Below are 14,106 nucleotides of genomic sequence, written 5' to 3'. Positions count from 1 at the left end.
GCCCCATTTGAGTTATTATGTTCTTCAGGTACAAAATTTCTTTTTGGTTCTCTTTCATATTTTATATCCCTATGATACTCTCATTTTGTTTATACCATCGTTTTCTTAAGCTCACAGGCATCATTGTTATGGCTGTTTTAAATTCTTTTTCAGGTAATATACCTACCTTTCTTTAGGGTTGGTGTCTGGAGAGTTATTCTATTCCTTTGATTGGGTCATGTTTCCTTGTTTCTTTGTGTATCCTATAGCTTTTTTTGGGATCCACACATTTGAAAAAACAGTCACATCTCTTAGTCTGTCTAAATATTCTGGGGGCCTTTGAAGCCTTTTTATGGAAGGATGAAATTTCTGTGGGCCCGAGTGCACAATTTCTTAATTAGAGAGGTTTGCTGGGTCCCCCCCCACCCCAGGAACTCATACCACCGCCCCCACCCCCGCTGGAACTCATACCACCGCCCCCACCCCCGCTGGAACTCATAATCTCTCACTCCCTTTGATATCTGTCAGTAGCTTTTTAAGTTCTCTAGTTTTGTCTAGCCAAAGTCTTAGCTGTAAGCTTCCCCACCTTGTTCTTCATGGGCATTAGGCATCAAAAGTATTCTGGTTCCCTGTCAGGATCCTTAGTCAGGTGGGACCAATATTATTTCCTCAGGTAGCCCTTGGGAAAGCTATAATGCTGGACATATTCCATTCTTTTCTCTTCCTCCAGAGGGAGAAGGCTCAAGTTATGTGTCTTCTCTTGATCATGCTGAGCCACATGTTGCCAGCCACAACAAGCTCCTTCCCCCAGCTCCAAGACTCTTTGTTTTCAGCAGTTCCCAGGAGTCCAAATGATTCCAGTTCCTTCAGTGCTCCAAATGAGGTGAGACTGAAACCAGTCTCTTGGGCAGTCCTGTGGATACGTGCTCCACTCTTCTTTTTTCCACTCAAAGGCAGTATCACAAGCGAGGGTGTCCTCTCCTGGCACTTACTTGTACAGGCTTGGGGGAGGGAATGATGTGGATAAAATGAAATTACTCTTATTACTTGTTTTAGTGAGGCTCTTCTTGGCTTTGTGCTCACCTGGGGTACTTCAGCTTCCTAATCCAAATCTGGAATTTTCATAAAGGTATTTTGGTCCATTTATTATTGTTAAATCAGTGTTTCAGTGAGAGAATGTGGCCTGTGACTTTCTATTCCACTATCTTGCTTACGTCATTCTTATGTTTCTTTTTTGAGTAAATCGGAATGGGATTAACACAACAAAGAGGAGAGAAAGGAGGGAGAAAGAAATCTCCCCCTGTGCCCTGGAAGATACCATCCTTAGGTGTCTTTAAGGGCTTGCAGCAGCCAGTGGCTTGAATTACTGGGCTTTAGGACCCATAGTTTAATTCAGATATGTTGAGCTTGCTATGCACAGGTGTGGGTAAAGAGCAGGATCTAGAAAACTGCCTGTGTATTCTTACTGTTTAATTTCCACCATCTTGATTTTTAGATGAGGCAGGAAATTTATCTGTTTTTTTTTTTTTTTTTTTTTTTTAAAAGAAGTATATGATGTTGACTTGCTCAAATGGGGCCAAAGGCTAGAGGTTAGAAGGCAGTTAGCTGTTTGTCCTCAGCCTTATCTTCTTAGAGAAAGAGAGAGATTGATGCTTGAGTGTAACTTTGGTATATTTCATCCTGTAAAACTTTGAGACCTTTTTCCTTCTAGTGCTTTCTACAATGATGCACTTTAACTTGGAATGATATTTGGGACTTCTCCTGAGTTTCTTTTCCTCCCATCAAAAACGACTCGTACTTTGGGCACTTGGGTAGCTCAGTCAGCTAAGCATCTGCCTTCTGCTAAGGTCATGATCCCAGGGTCCTGGGATCCAGTCCCGCATTGGGCTCCTGCTCATCAAGGAGTCTGCTTCTTTTTCTGTCCCTCTCCTGCTCATGCTCATTCTCTCTCTCTGTTTCTCTCTCAAAAATAAATAAAAATCTTAAAAAAAAGTCACTCATACTTTGTATACTATTCTTTGCTTAGAGATTGCTGGATTATTATCTAATTCAAGCTTTACAATGTTTTGTAATAATGACTTAGTACCTTACCCTACCCTACTCATATAATACCATCTGTATTTCATTAGGAGTCACAGAGGGTAAGGGTACACGTATGAGCAATCATGGCCAGGACAACTGAGGTATTTTTGGAGATGACCAGTATTTTAGTTTCCATGATTTCATAACATACATGTGATTAACTTTTCTGTCCTCATATAAAACTGATTCCCTCCCATTCTTCCTCTTTACTGTTGATACACACACACACACACACACACACACACACACACACACACATATATATATATATGTGTATATATATATATATATACACACACACACACGTGAATCTCCAACCATCAGGATAGGGCAGAGGGAAATGAGAGGTAGGAGGTAGGGTAAAGTTTGGTGGATAGGATAGGATCATCAAAGATTCAGGAGAATCACTTTATAATCTATGTAGAAGGTTTTGAATCTAATATGAATTGAAGGCAATTTACATTATGAGGGACAATGTATATCTAAGAATAAGAACTTTCCATTTAATTAGAGAGGCTAGAGCTATGTTTCTGCCAAATACACACAATACGCTTGTATTTTATGTGAAAAGTGATGTGTGAGTATTCACTGGAAAAGTAGAATGATTATGGCATGATTTAGAAAATATAGAAATATAGACCTTGCTGTCAGTGTTTATGATTGGCCGTAGGTGCAGTTGTTATAATTAATTATGCCTAAGAAAGAAATGAACAAGAAAATATTGAGAATAATTTTCATTAGGAATGTTTAAAGCTTGTATGGATAGCCCATTCTCCCCTCTTTTCTCTTTCTCTGAAATATTATGTATAATGTCCATCACCCAGTTTCATATTTTATTTTCATAACACCTCTGTCCTTTTCAAGTGGCAATAGACATGCTTGTAGAGATGAAAATTGGCACAGCCACTTGGGAAAAGTTTTTGGCACTATCTACTAAGGCAAAATATATAGATACCCTATGAAACAGCAGATCTACTCCCGGATACTTGATTATGAGAAATAAGTTCATATGTTTACCAAAAGACATATGCAAGAATGTCATAGCAACTTTATTAAAAATAGTCAAAAACTGCAGACAACTCAAATGATTTCCCACATAAAATGGACAAATATTTCATAATCTAATTCATAGAGTGGAATACTACACAGCAATAAGCAAGAACAAGTCACGGTTACGTGCAACAACACAGATAATCCCACAGATACTATGTTGAGCAAGAAAATTCAAGTAAGAGAGTATACTGTATGTTTCATTTGTATTAAGTTCAGGAATAGACAAAACTAATCGGTGGTGATAGAAATCATTATAGTGGTGACCTCTGGTAGTGGTGGTTATTATCTGTGAAAGATTATGAAGTAACTTTCTAAGGTGTTAGATGTGTTCTTTGTCTTGTCTGAGTGTTTATAAACATATGAGTGTGTGCCAGGTGATGTGAAAATAGGGCATTTTATTGAATGTAGGTTGTACCTTAATAAAAATGTTTTTAGGGGCGCCTGGGTGGCTCAGTGGGTTAAAGCCACTGCCTTCGGCTCAGGTCATGATCTCAGGGTCCTGGGATCGAGTCCCGCATCGGGCTCTCTGCTCAGCAGGGAGCCTGCTTCCCTCTCTCTCTCTGCCTGCCTCTCTGTCTACTTATGATCTCTCTCTGTCAAATAAATAAAAAAAAATGTTTTTAAAAACTCAGCACAACATCTGTTAAAGTAAAGCACTATCTCCTGATTTTTTTTTTTTTTTTCTATAAACCTAAGGCTACATCATTACAAGGTGGTCCAGCCCTGTCTCTGGAAACAGATCAAGATCCAGTTTGATTCTTATCTTTGTCAACATCATTTTCTTGAAGTGTGATCTTGGTCTAAGTGACTGACTCCAACTTTGGTGATCGAGCCACATTTTATGAACATTAATATCAATGTGCTGGAGAAAGCTAGGGACATGTGAAGATGCCTGGACAATTTAGTTAAAAATAAAAGAAATAGGGGGTGCCTGGGTAGCTCAGTGGGTTAAGGCCTCTGCCTTCGGCTCGGGTCGTGATCCCAGGGTCCTGGGATCGAGCCCCACATGGGGGCTCTCTGCTCAGCGGGGAGCCTGCTTCCTCCCCTCTCTGCCTGCCTCTCTGCCTACTTGTGATCTCTCTCTGTCAAATAAATTTAAAAAAAAATTAAAAAAATAAAAAATAGTTTTTATGTTAAAATGACATGTAACTGTAGTATCTGACAAAAGCTCTGTGAAATTAAAAATGAAAATGAAAAGGAGTGAAGAATGAAGTAAAGGAACTGTACATATACTATTGTCTGGGTATGTGTAAAGGCAAAACACATTACCTTTTCTGCATCTCCATTCAAGCAGGAATAACAAAAATTCATTAGAATATTTTATTAAAATGAAAAATGGCAAAACCAGATGAATTATTTTTGTAATTTTGTAAGCCTTTAGAATTGTATTTTCCTTAACTATTCCTTAGGCCAAAGATGATAGTTATTTCTTACATTTTTTTCTTATCTTTAAAAAGAAGATATTCTATGATCAGTGAGGCTGCTTAATGGTGCAAGAGATTTTGACTTTTCTGTATTGTGCACAAGTTGTACTAAAGAGTAATAGGAGTCTCTTTTTCCCTTTGACTTACCATTGAAATCTATGCTTACTGTGTCCCATTGTCTGTCAGCCATGCATCTGGCAGACATCTTCCTCAGATGAAGGACTGTTAACTCTAAATCAACCTAGATTTCAAGACAGTAGGATTCCTTGGGGTAAAGGAGGATGAGGTCATTCAGTCTGTAACGAGAGAAGAAATTGTATGAAGTTGGGGCTACCTTCTTTGTTACTTAACTAATCTTTGGTAAGAGGATTGCTTTCCCATAATTTATTTTGGTTTTGTTATTTTATTGTATTTTCAGTATGTTATGATGAAGTCCAAGTTATCACAACCTTGGTACTAAATTGAAACAATGGTGACTGTTCCTTCCTTTGATGAACTTGTACATGACATTAAAGTACATGATGATATAATAGACCTTCAGAAAGGCAGATGTATTAAATTTCCACTGAATACCATTGAGAAGTATGTATCATTTGGACATACACTCATGTTTGCCTTACCATCAAAACCAAGTTCAATCCAGGAAAGTTTGAAGAAGCTGGCTTGCACAGATTGGCACCAGACAACTCTGTTTTATTGGACTATCAGGTCTGGATCAGTAAAATTACTTTTGGTTTCTGACCACAGATCTCCTTGATAGAATTCCCTTGATCTGAAAAAAAAAAAAGTGACATCTGGAGAGGGGTGACATTTGAACCACATGGCATGTGGAATTGAATTAAATAGGCACTTATAAAGTAGGCTAGATATGTTCTGGAATAATGTGTTCATCAGTTTTCCTGTGATGTTAACTTAGAGCTGGAATGGTGTAGTTGGAATTTGGTTGCTCTAATTAGGCTAGAGATTTTGTGTCCATGTCCATGACAGAATTTTTTTTTTAAAATATTTTATTTATTTGACAGAGAGAAATCACAACTAGGCAGAGAGGCAGGCAGAGAGAGAGAGGAGGAAGCAGGCTCCCCGATGAGCAGAGAGCCCGATGCGGGGCTCGATCCCAGGACCCTGGGATCATGACCTGAGCCGAAGGCAGAGGCTTTAACCCACTGAGCCACCCAGGCGCCCCTCCATGACAGAATTTTAAATAAAACATGTTTTTATTACCTTGGTAATACTGGATTACATATATTGCTAAGCTCTGAGAATTAATAGAAAAGCAAATTTTTTGTGTGTTCTATGGATCACTTAAAAACTTTCAGAAAATTTTGAATATAGCCAATATACAATGTTACATTAATTTCAGGTGTACAACAAATGACTGAACAAGTTTATACATGATGCTATGCTCATCACAAGTGTATCTATCATCTACCATCATACTAAACTATTAAAGTTTCATTAACTTTATCTCCCACTCTCCTTCACCTATATTGCCCATCTCTCTATCTCCCTGTTCTCTGGCAATATCAGTTTGTCCTCTGTATTTACGGGTGTGTTTCTGCTTTTTGTTTGTTTATTCCTTTGGTTTTTTTTTATGTTTTTTGTTTTGTTTTTGTTTTTTTTTTGTTCCACATTTGAGTGAAATCATTTGGTATTTGTTTTTCTATGTCTTTGCTTAGCATACTACCTTTTAGGTCTATCTATGTTGTTGCAAATGGCATGATTGCATCTTTTTTTTTTTCTTTTTAAATCTCATCCTTTTTTATGGCAGTTTAAGATTCTGTTGTGCATGTGTATATCCATTGTCTTTCAGTGGACATTTAGGTTGCTTTTGTATCTTGGCTATTATAAACAATGATGCAACAAACATAGGGGTATATATATCTTTTTGAATTAGTGCTTTCGGTTTTTTTGGGTAACTACCTAGTAGTGGAACTTTTGGATCATATGGCATATTTATTTTTAATTTTTTAAGGATCCTCCATACCGTTTTCCACTGTGGCTACACCAATTTACATTCCTACCAGCAGTGCATAAGGGTTCCTTTTTCTCCACATCCTTGCCAGCACTTGTTTTTTCTTGTCTTTTTGGTTTTAGTCTTTCTGACAGGTGTAAGGTGATAATATCTCATTGTGTTTTCTTAAAAATTATTTTTATTAACATATAATATATTATTTGCCCCAGGGGTACAGGTCCCTGAATCATCAAGCTTACACATTTCACAGCACTCACCATAGCACACACCCTCCCCAATGTCCATAACCCAACTGTCCTCTCCCTACCCCTCACCCACCAGCAACCCTCAGTTTGTTTGTGAGATTAAGAGTCTCTTACGGTTTGTCTCCCCCTCGATCCCATCTTGTTTCATTTTTTCCTTCCCTACTCCCTAAACCCCCCGTCCTGCCTCTGAAAATCCTCATGTCAGAGAGATTGTATGATAATTATCTTTCTCTGATTGACTTATTTCGCTCAGCATAATACCTCTCGTTCCATCCATGTCATTGCAAATGGCAAGATTTCATTTCTTTTGATGGCTGCATAGTATTCCGTTACATATATGTACCGCATCTTCTTTATCCTTTCTTCTGTTGGTGGACATCTAGGTTCTATCCATAGTTTGGCTATTGTGGACATTGCTGCTATAAACATTCGGGTGCATGTGCCCCTTCAGATCACTACATTCTCATTATGGTTTTGCTTTGTCTCTGATGACTAGTGATATTGAGCATCCTTCCATATGTCTGTATCTTCTTTGGAAAATGTCTATTCATATTCTCTAATTTTTAATTGGATTGTTTGTTTCTTTGGTATTGAGTTTTAAGTTCTTTATATATTTTGGATATTAAACCCTTTTATTGTATATATCATTTGTAAATATCTTCTCCCATTCCAAATTAAACTGAAAGTGGATTTCCACACTGAATGTGGAACTTGAAACCATAAACATCCTAGAAGAGAATACAGGCAGTGATTTTAGCCATGGCAGAATTTTTCTAGATATTACTTACCTCCAAAGGCAAGGGAAACAAAAGCAAAAATAAATCATCCAAACTGAAAGGCAGGTATTACTGGCCCCAGGGGTTTAAAATAGAGTTATCTTTGCTCATCTGAGAAAACATTCCTACCCTGAATACTCTGAACATATTGGAGTAGAATGAAATTAGAACTGTGTAGTTGGTACAGAAACCTTTGTGAACTTCGGTCTTCTGTTTTGTTTACCCTGCCTCCTGAATGCATTCCTTTAAAATAAATTATTTATCTAGATTGTTCTAATTACCTGTTGTAAGGATTGTAACAAGCTTCAAACTGAGTCTCTCTTAGCATTTGATTTTTCTGGTACTTAAAATTATCATTTCCACATTTCCGTTTTTACTTTGAATTTCCATACTTTGGTCTGGATGTGCTTTGTAGACTTAGACATGCATTTCTTTTTTCTACCCAATGGGGAAATTAATTATTTATCTCTCTCTTGTGCAGAAATTGTTGGTTGGGTATCAAAGTAGCATTCTATATATGGAAACTTCTTTTACCTGTTTCCTATAACTACATATATATAAACATAAAAACTGTATTTGAGCATTTTCCCTACATTTTTTTTTCACTTCCCATGTAATAGGATATAAGAAAAATGACCTTTAAGAAAACATAATTATTTAAATCCATACTTCTTAATGAGATGTACTAGGTAGTAAAGAAAACGTGGCTATTTTTTTCACTTCCCATGTAATAGGATATAAGAAAAATGACCTTCAAGAAAACATAATTATTTAAATCCATACTTCTTAATGAGATGTACTAGGTAGTAAAGAAAACGTGGCTATATTGTTCATTCTTGATTTCACAAGCTGTGCCACACCGTTTCCCCATAAAATCTGGGATATTACAAGACAGTGTAAAGGACTTTGTTAGAGCGAAAGGATGGACACAATACTTGCTTTATCCCCTGTGCTTCCATGCCATATTGGAGTTACAAAGCACTTTCACGTACATCATCACATTTGATCCTCAGACAAACCCTGTGAAGGAGATAATTATTTTCCCATCACAGATGAGAATCCAGAGGTTCAGGGGAGGTTAAAAGAGAGGCTTAAGTCTAAACCTCATGTTCTTAAGTCTGAGATCTTAATCCAACATTTATAATTTCTCATTTGTAAATCAAATCAAAGGAGCAGTTCAAATTTGAATATTTTTATGATGTAATGTTTTCCTTTCAGCTGAACTTTTGCAGTTTTAAATCAAAGGCACCTAACATGAGGCCTCACGTATTGTTCTGCATACTTCCCCCCTCCCCACCTGCCAAAAAAGAAACGCTGCTTCATGACAGAAAATATTTAGTTTTATTAATTGATTTGTGATTTAAACTGTATAACATAGTGTTATTAGAAACTCTTACATTCTGCTTCTCGTGTTTTCATGTGGAGGGATTTCAGCTAGGCCAGCTCTTCTGATCTCTCTCCCACCCTTTTTTTAGCTCCTTGCCACTGAATGAGAAAATCAGTTTTCAGTTGAGTGAGTTTGATAAAAGTAGCTGGTCATGGTTGGCAAGGGTTTCTTCTCCTTGGCTCAGTGTGTCTGCGGAGCTAGGGTGTTCTGGTTTCCTCTGTAGACCAGGTGTGAGCTTAGGGGGCAGGCACTGCTTCTAAGGTGGGATAGGGGAATAAGTCAGCCCTGTGCTGTTGGGATGGTGTGAGGGGTTTCATTATGGTGTGCATCTCACGAAATTCACTAGATCATATGTCTAACCAACATCTGTTTGCCTCATTCCTATATCTCCTCCTTACTTGGTTCCAGACTTACCAGAGAAGGATGTAATTCATTGGGTTACTTCAAAACTTAAGATTTAAGACCTGCAGAGAAAAATGCCCCTCCTTTTCCAGGAATTTTTGTAATTTTATTTATATCAAACCTTTATTTTATTTCCAATATTCTGTAGTGTGAGTTATGACTGTACATGTTGGGCTAATAAAATACATCTCATTACTTTTTATTGTATCATAAATATGATACTTTTCTGTCTTCTTAATGTTGTGTAAGAGAGTGATTATCTTAAAGAAGTTCAGTGGAGTTTGTTCTTGTTTTATTTTCTTAGCTGCTCTATAAAATATAAGCAGTCATGCTCAATGTATATATTATGAGGGCCTTGAAAGAATCTGAAAATATTGCAACATTTCTACAATATAACAGCTTTATAGCATTTCAGCCATATAAAATTTTCCACAAAATTTCAGATACTAGTTTCCCAGCAAGTGAAAAGCATGCCATATTTTTATAATTTATACAGATGACTGTATAATACAAATCTTAATGATTCTTTTTAAAAGACTTTTACTTATTTATTTGAGAGACAGGTAGTGAGAGAGAGAGAGAACACAGAGGTAGAGTGAGAGAGAGAAGCATACTCCTCTCTGAGCAGAGAGGCTGATGTGGGGCTTGATCTCAGGACCCTGAGATTATGACCTGAGTTGAAGGCAAATACTTAACCATATGAGCCATTCAGGCAGTTTTAATGATTCTTCTTAAGAAAATAGTCTTTATTTATAAATATGATTAATATAGTAGTATTATTAATCATAGATGAGATAATCAGCCCATTTCAAGAACTTTCATGAAAGAAAAGACCTACAATTTTTTTCCAGAGTAATAGAACCAATGATATTTGAACTATAGAATTATCAATTGCTGAAACTGGAAAGAATGTCAACAATAACACTTTTATTTTTTTACTCCTCAAATGCTGGGAATGAAAGAAAGGAATTTTGGAGTTCATCTCCCAGATCCAAGAAATTTAAGAGTTATGAAAAGTCATGTGACTAGTTAATAGCAAATCCTGGATGAGAATCATCAATGCCATTCCAGTATGCTACCCCCCCAGGTATTAAGTTGCCCTGCATTCAGAATAGTGATTTATAAATGTCAGCAGAGTGTTCTTAAGGCAATCTATTAACAAATGTTTCTTTCCTATTTCTGTTTTACTTTTTTCCCCTTTTAGGGGAAAAATGACATTTGAGACTCTTAAGAGTACATGTTTTCTCTGAAAATGCATTTATATCCATTTATGTATGTTTGTGTGCCTATATAGATTTTATAATTATTTTCTCTAATATTTCTCATTTTCTTGTTGAAGTAATCCATGATTAATCAATGTTTACTGCTTTTGGTTTGGATTTATAGAATCTGTCTGTCCAACACGAATTCCAGTGGCAGCTCGCGATGAGAAAGGGTTTGATATTCTTTTAGGCTTGGGTGTAAAGAAAAAGGTTAAGAAAAGAATCCCACTTTCACCAACAAAAATAAAAGGATATGAAGTAACATCAAAAGTTGACTTATCAGAATTCACAAGGTATATGTTATGTGTTGATACAACCTTTTTGTTGTTGATGTGTTTATAGACGTATTGAGAATTCTTTAAGCTTATGTGTATTTTCTTTTTTCTAGCAATGTTTTCCCAGAAGGTCTTCCTCCATCATATGTATTTGTCTCTACTCAGAGATTTAAGGTTAAGAAAATGTGGGATCTATGGAGAATTTTAACCATTGACGGAAGGCCACAAATAGCAGTTACCTTAAATGGTGTGGATAAAACATTACTATTTACAACAACCAGCATAATTAATGGCTCACAAGTGGTCACTTTTGCTGACTCTCAAGTTAAGGTAAAGATGCCTAGGTATGATTATGATGGTATTCATGGGAGTCACCACCAGGTTTGTGTGTGTTGGAGAAAGAGAGTCGTAATTTTAACATGGTGGAAAAGATACTGACTTCCTAGTTTTAGTGTTGGTTTACTGAATAAAAGCAACAAATGAAGGAAAATTGTTTCTTAGATGGGATTACGGAGTGGAGGGAACTCACATTTTTTGAGTGCATGCTCCTAGATGCCAGGAGCATTTAATTATATCACCCAATGCAGAAGCTATTGCTCTCACTATATAGACAAAAAAAAAAAAAGTTTCAAGTATATTAGGTTCCATCTCAGATTAACACAGCTAATAAATGGTGACATCAGGAATTGAAGTTAAGTCTCATCTGTTTCAAAGTCATGTTGGTTCATCTCACACTGCCATGTCCAACAAGATACTGAGAAAAAGACATTTGTTAGAACCTTAAATACAGGTAGATAATGGGAACAGAGTTCATATTTATTAGGAGAAGGTTTTGTTTTCCCCAAAGGAACCTATATTTAATAAAATTGGTAAACTAAAAATAAAAGTGTGTTTTCCAAGTCAAATGTGATCGGAATACAGATGGAATGATAGACACAGTTATGTTTTGATCATTATTATAATTATGATAGTCTAAGTATATTGTATAATTTTAGGAAATGTACAAGGTTGTATATAAAATTATGCTAACTGTACAATTTCTTCATTTGGTAAGCAGATTAAATTTCTTGAAATTTGAGCTGCCATTTTATTAAAGTCAATGTGCTGGGCTCTGTAAGAAATCACAAATAAGGCATGTTTCACACTTTCAGGGAACTTATTTATAATGGAAGGTTAAAGGCCTCTGGTATCTAATAGAAGTACAAGGTATTAATGGAGTGTAGAGGGAAAAGTAGATTCTAACACAAAATGTGGGCAGGTCTTATTAATGAGATACTTTTTGGACTGGACCTTGAAGAACATACAGGATTTTGGTGAAGAGAGCTAAGGACATATGCGTCAGTGGTTCAGTGTTGAGTACTCATGTATAGTAAAATGCAGGGTTTTTATTTTAAGAAGAGAAAGTGGTATCCGCTATGTTCGGAGTACAAGATACATGAAAGATTACATTAAGGTGTGAGTTCAATTTGTGGGGATCTGGAAACCACACAAAGGGTTTTGGGCTTTATCCAGTGGGTCACAGGATTTCATCAAAAGGTCTTGAGTCATAGGTGTATCGTGATCAAAGCAGCTCAGTCTTCTTCTTTCAAAAAATTTTTTTCTTCCATGTTCTGGAATTGGGCTAGGTCCTGGGAATCCAGAAATTAATAAGATATGGCATCTTTTCTGACAGCATTATAGTGAGAGGAATGAATTATAGTGGAAGTATGAAGGATGGCTTAGAAAGGGATGAGTTAGAGATATGTTTGAAAATTATTCAGATAAAGCAAGTTGTGCATAAACATATAAACTATGGCAATGAAAGTGGAAATGGTGAAGTGAATTTGAGTCATATTTAAGAGACCTATTTAGTAGAGCTTTGCATCTGGTGATTATTGCAACTGAGGGAAGGGCAAGAGGTAAAGACACTTGTTGCAATTTAGAAAATAAGGATATTATTATCCAAGGGAAACTGAAAGGAAGAAAGATTTGGGGATAGTTCAAATTCATTTTGATATACCCTCCTTCAGGCTGATTGTGAAATATCCTGGTAAAATGATTCTAGCCAATATTAGAATTACAGATCCCATAGAACAGGAAAGAGGTCCAGGCTGTTGTAGATATGGGAGCTATTCCATAGACGTAATGACTGACCTGTAGGAATAGATAATCAAAGGGGAGAATGAGAAGGGTCAATGACAGATATGTGGGTTAATGAACTTATTAAAAGACAGGTAAGGAAGAGAAGCCCTCAAAGAAATAGGGAATGAGCAATTGGAGAAGAAGAAATGAAGATGATCAAGATGGTTTGAGTTATGGAAGTTGAATGAGGAGATCAAGGAAGATGAACTAGTAAAGATCTAAAGTTGCAATGAAGTAAATAGGATGAGGAATGGGAGAAGCCATTAGGATTCAGAGATTAGGAGTTTGTGACCTTGAGGGAGTTGCTTCAGTAAATTGTTTGATACATTTACTTACTTGTAATGTGTAAGTAGATAAATTCATTGGTGGGTAAAATTTAGGGCTTCATAAATTAATTGGTAGGTAGAATTTGAGACCCAACTTGGGTCAGGGTGAATTAGTATATAATGTATCCAGTCTGTGTGGTGTGGATTTATGGCTGGTGGCAAAGGAATGGGAACAAAGAAAATGAAAGATTGTTAGGAATTTTATTTATGAAATCTTTCATACTTTCTTCCTGTAGACATTATTTGATGAAGGCTGGCATCAAATTCGTCTCTTAGTAACAGAACAAGATGTAACTCTCTATATCGATGATCAACAAATTGAAAACAAGCCCTTACATCCAGTTTTAGGGATCTTCATCAGCGGGCAAACTCAAATTGGAAAGTATTCTGGGAAAGAAGAAACTGTTCAGGTAGATAAAAAATCATTTGCTTTTTGCATTGTATAAAGTGAGCTTTTGCAGTCCTTTGTGTAGTATTTCTCACATTTAACTGTATTTGACTTAATTATTAGTTCCTTTAAGACATTTAAACAAAATGTTAGTTTATTAGTGGAATTGTGTGTTTGAGTGTATGGATGAAAATGCAAAATTAGGCTTAATAGATTTTATAAGAATTCTTAGAAAACTGTTCCCCTGGGTTCAGGGTAGAATTCTGCATTCTTATGAAACATTAATTTCATATTTCCCAGGAGAAGCATAGATTAAATAACAACTTGGAAAAGAGACTGTGATTAGAGCTGTGAGTCGGGAACTATAAAATTTCCCTGCAGCTGTGAGGTTACAATCAGATTAATGTGTTTCAA

At 36.3% G+C, this 14,106-nt stretch overlaps 1 protein-coding gene across 1 annotated transcript in view; it reads left to right on the top strand.

Annotated features, from left to right (window-relative positions):
* Window positions 1-14,106, top strand: part of COL21A1 (collagen type XXI alpha 1 chain) — a 181,987-nt gene that overhangs the window by 68,886 nt on the left and 98,995 nt on the right. The window contains exons 4-6 of the mRNA XM_080805923.1: window positions 10,707-10,875; window positions 10,971-11,187; window positions 13,541-13,714. Coding sequence (XP_080662049.1) covers window positions 10,707-10,875; window positions 10,971-11,187; window positions 13,541-13,714 — 560 coding nt within the window. The remainder of the gene's footprint in view (window positions 1-10,706; window positions 10,876-10,970; window positions 11,188-13,540; window positions 13,715-14,106) is intronic.

This window comes from Martes martes (genome assembly GCF_963455335.1).
Source record: "Martes martes genome assembly, chromosome: 6".
Taxonomy (NCBI): Eukaryota; Metazoa; Chordata; class Mammalia; order Carnivora; family Mustelidae; genus Martes; species Martes martes.
The sequence above is the reverse complement of the archived record's forward strand: the minus strand, read 5'-3'. Positions and strand labels throughout refer to the sequence as shown.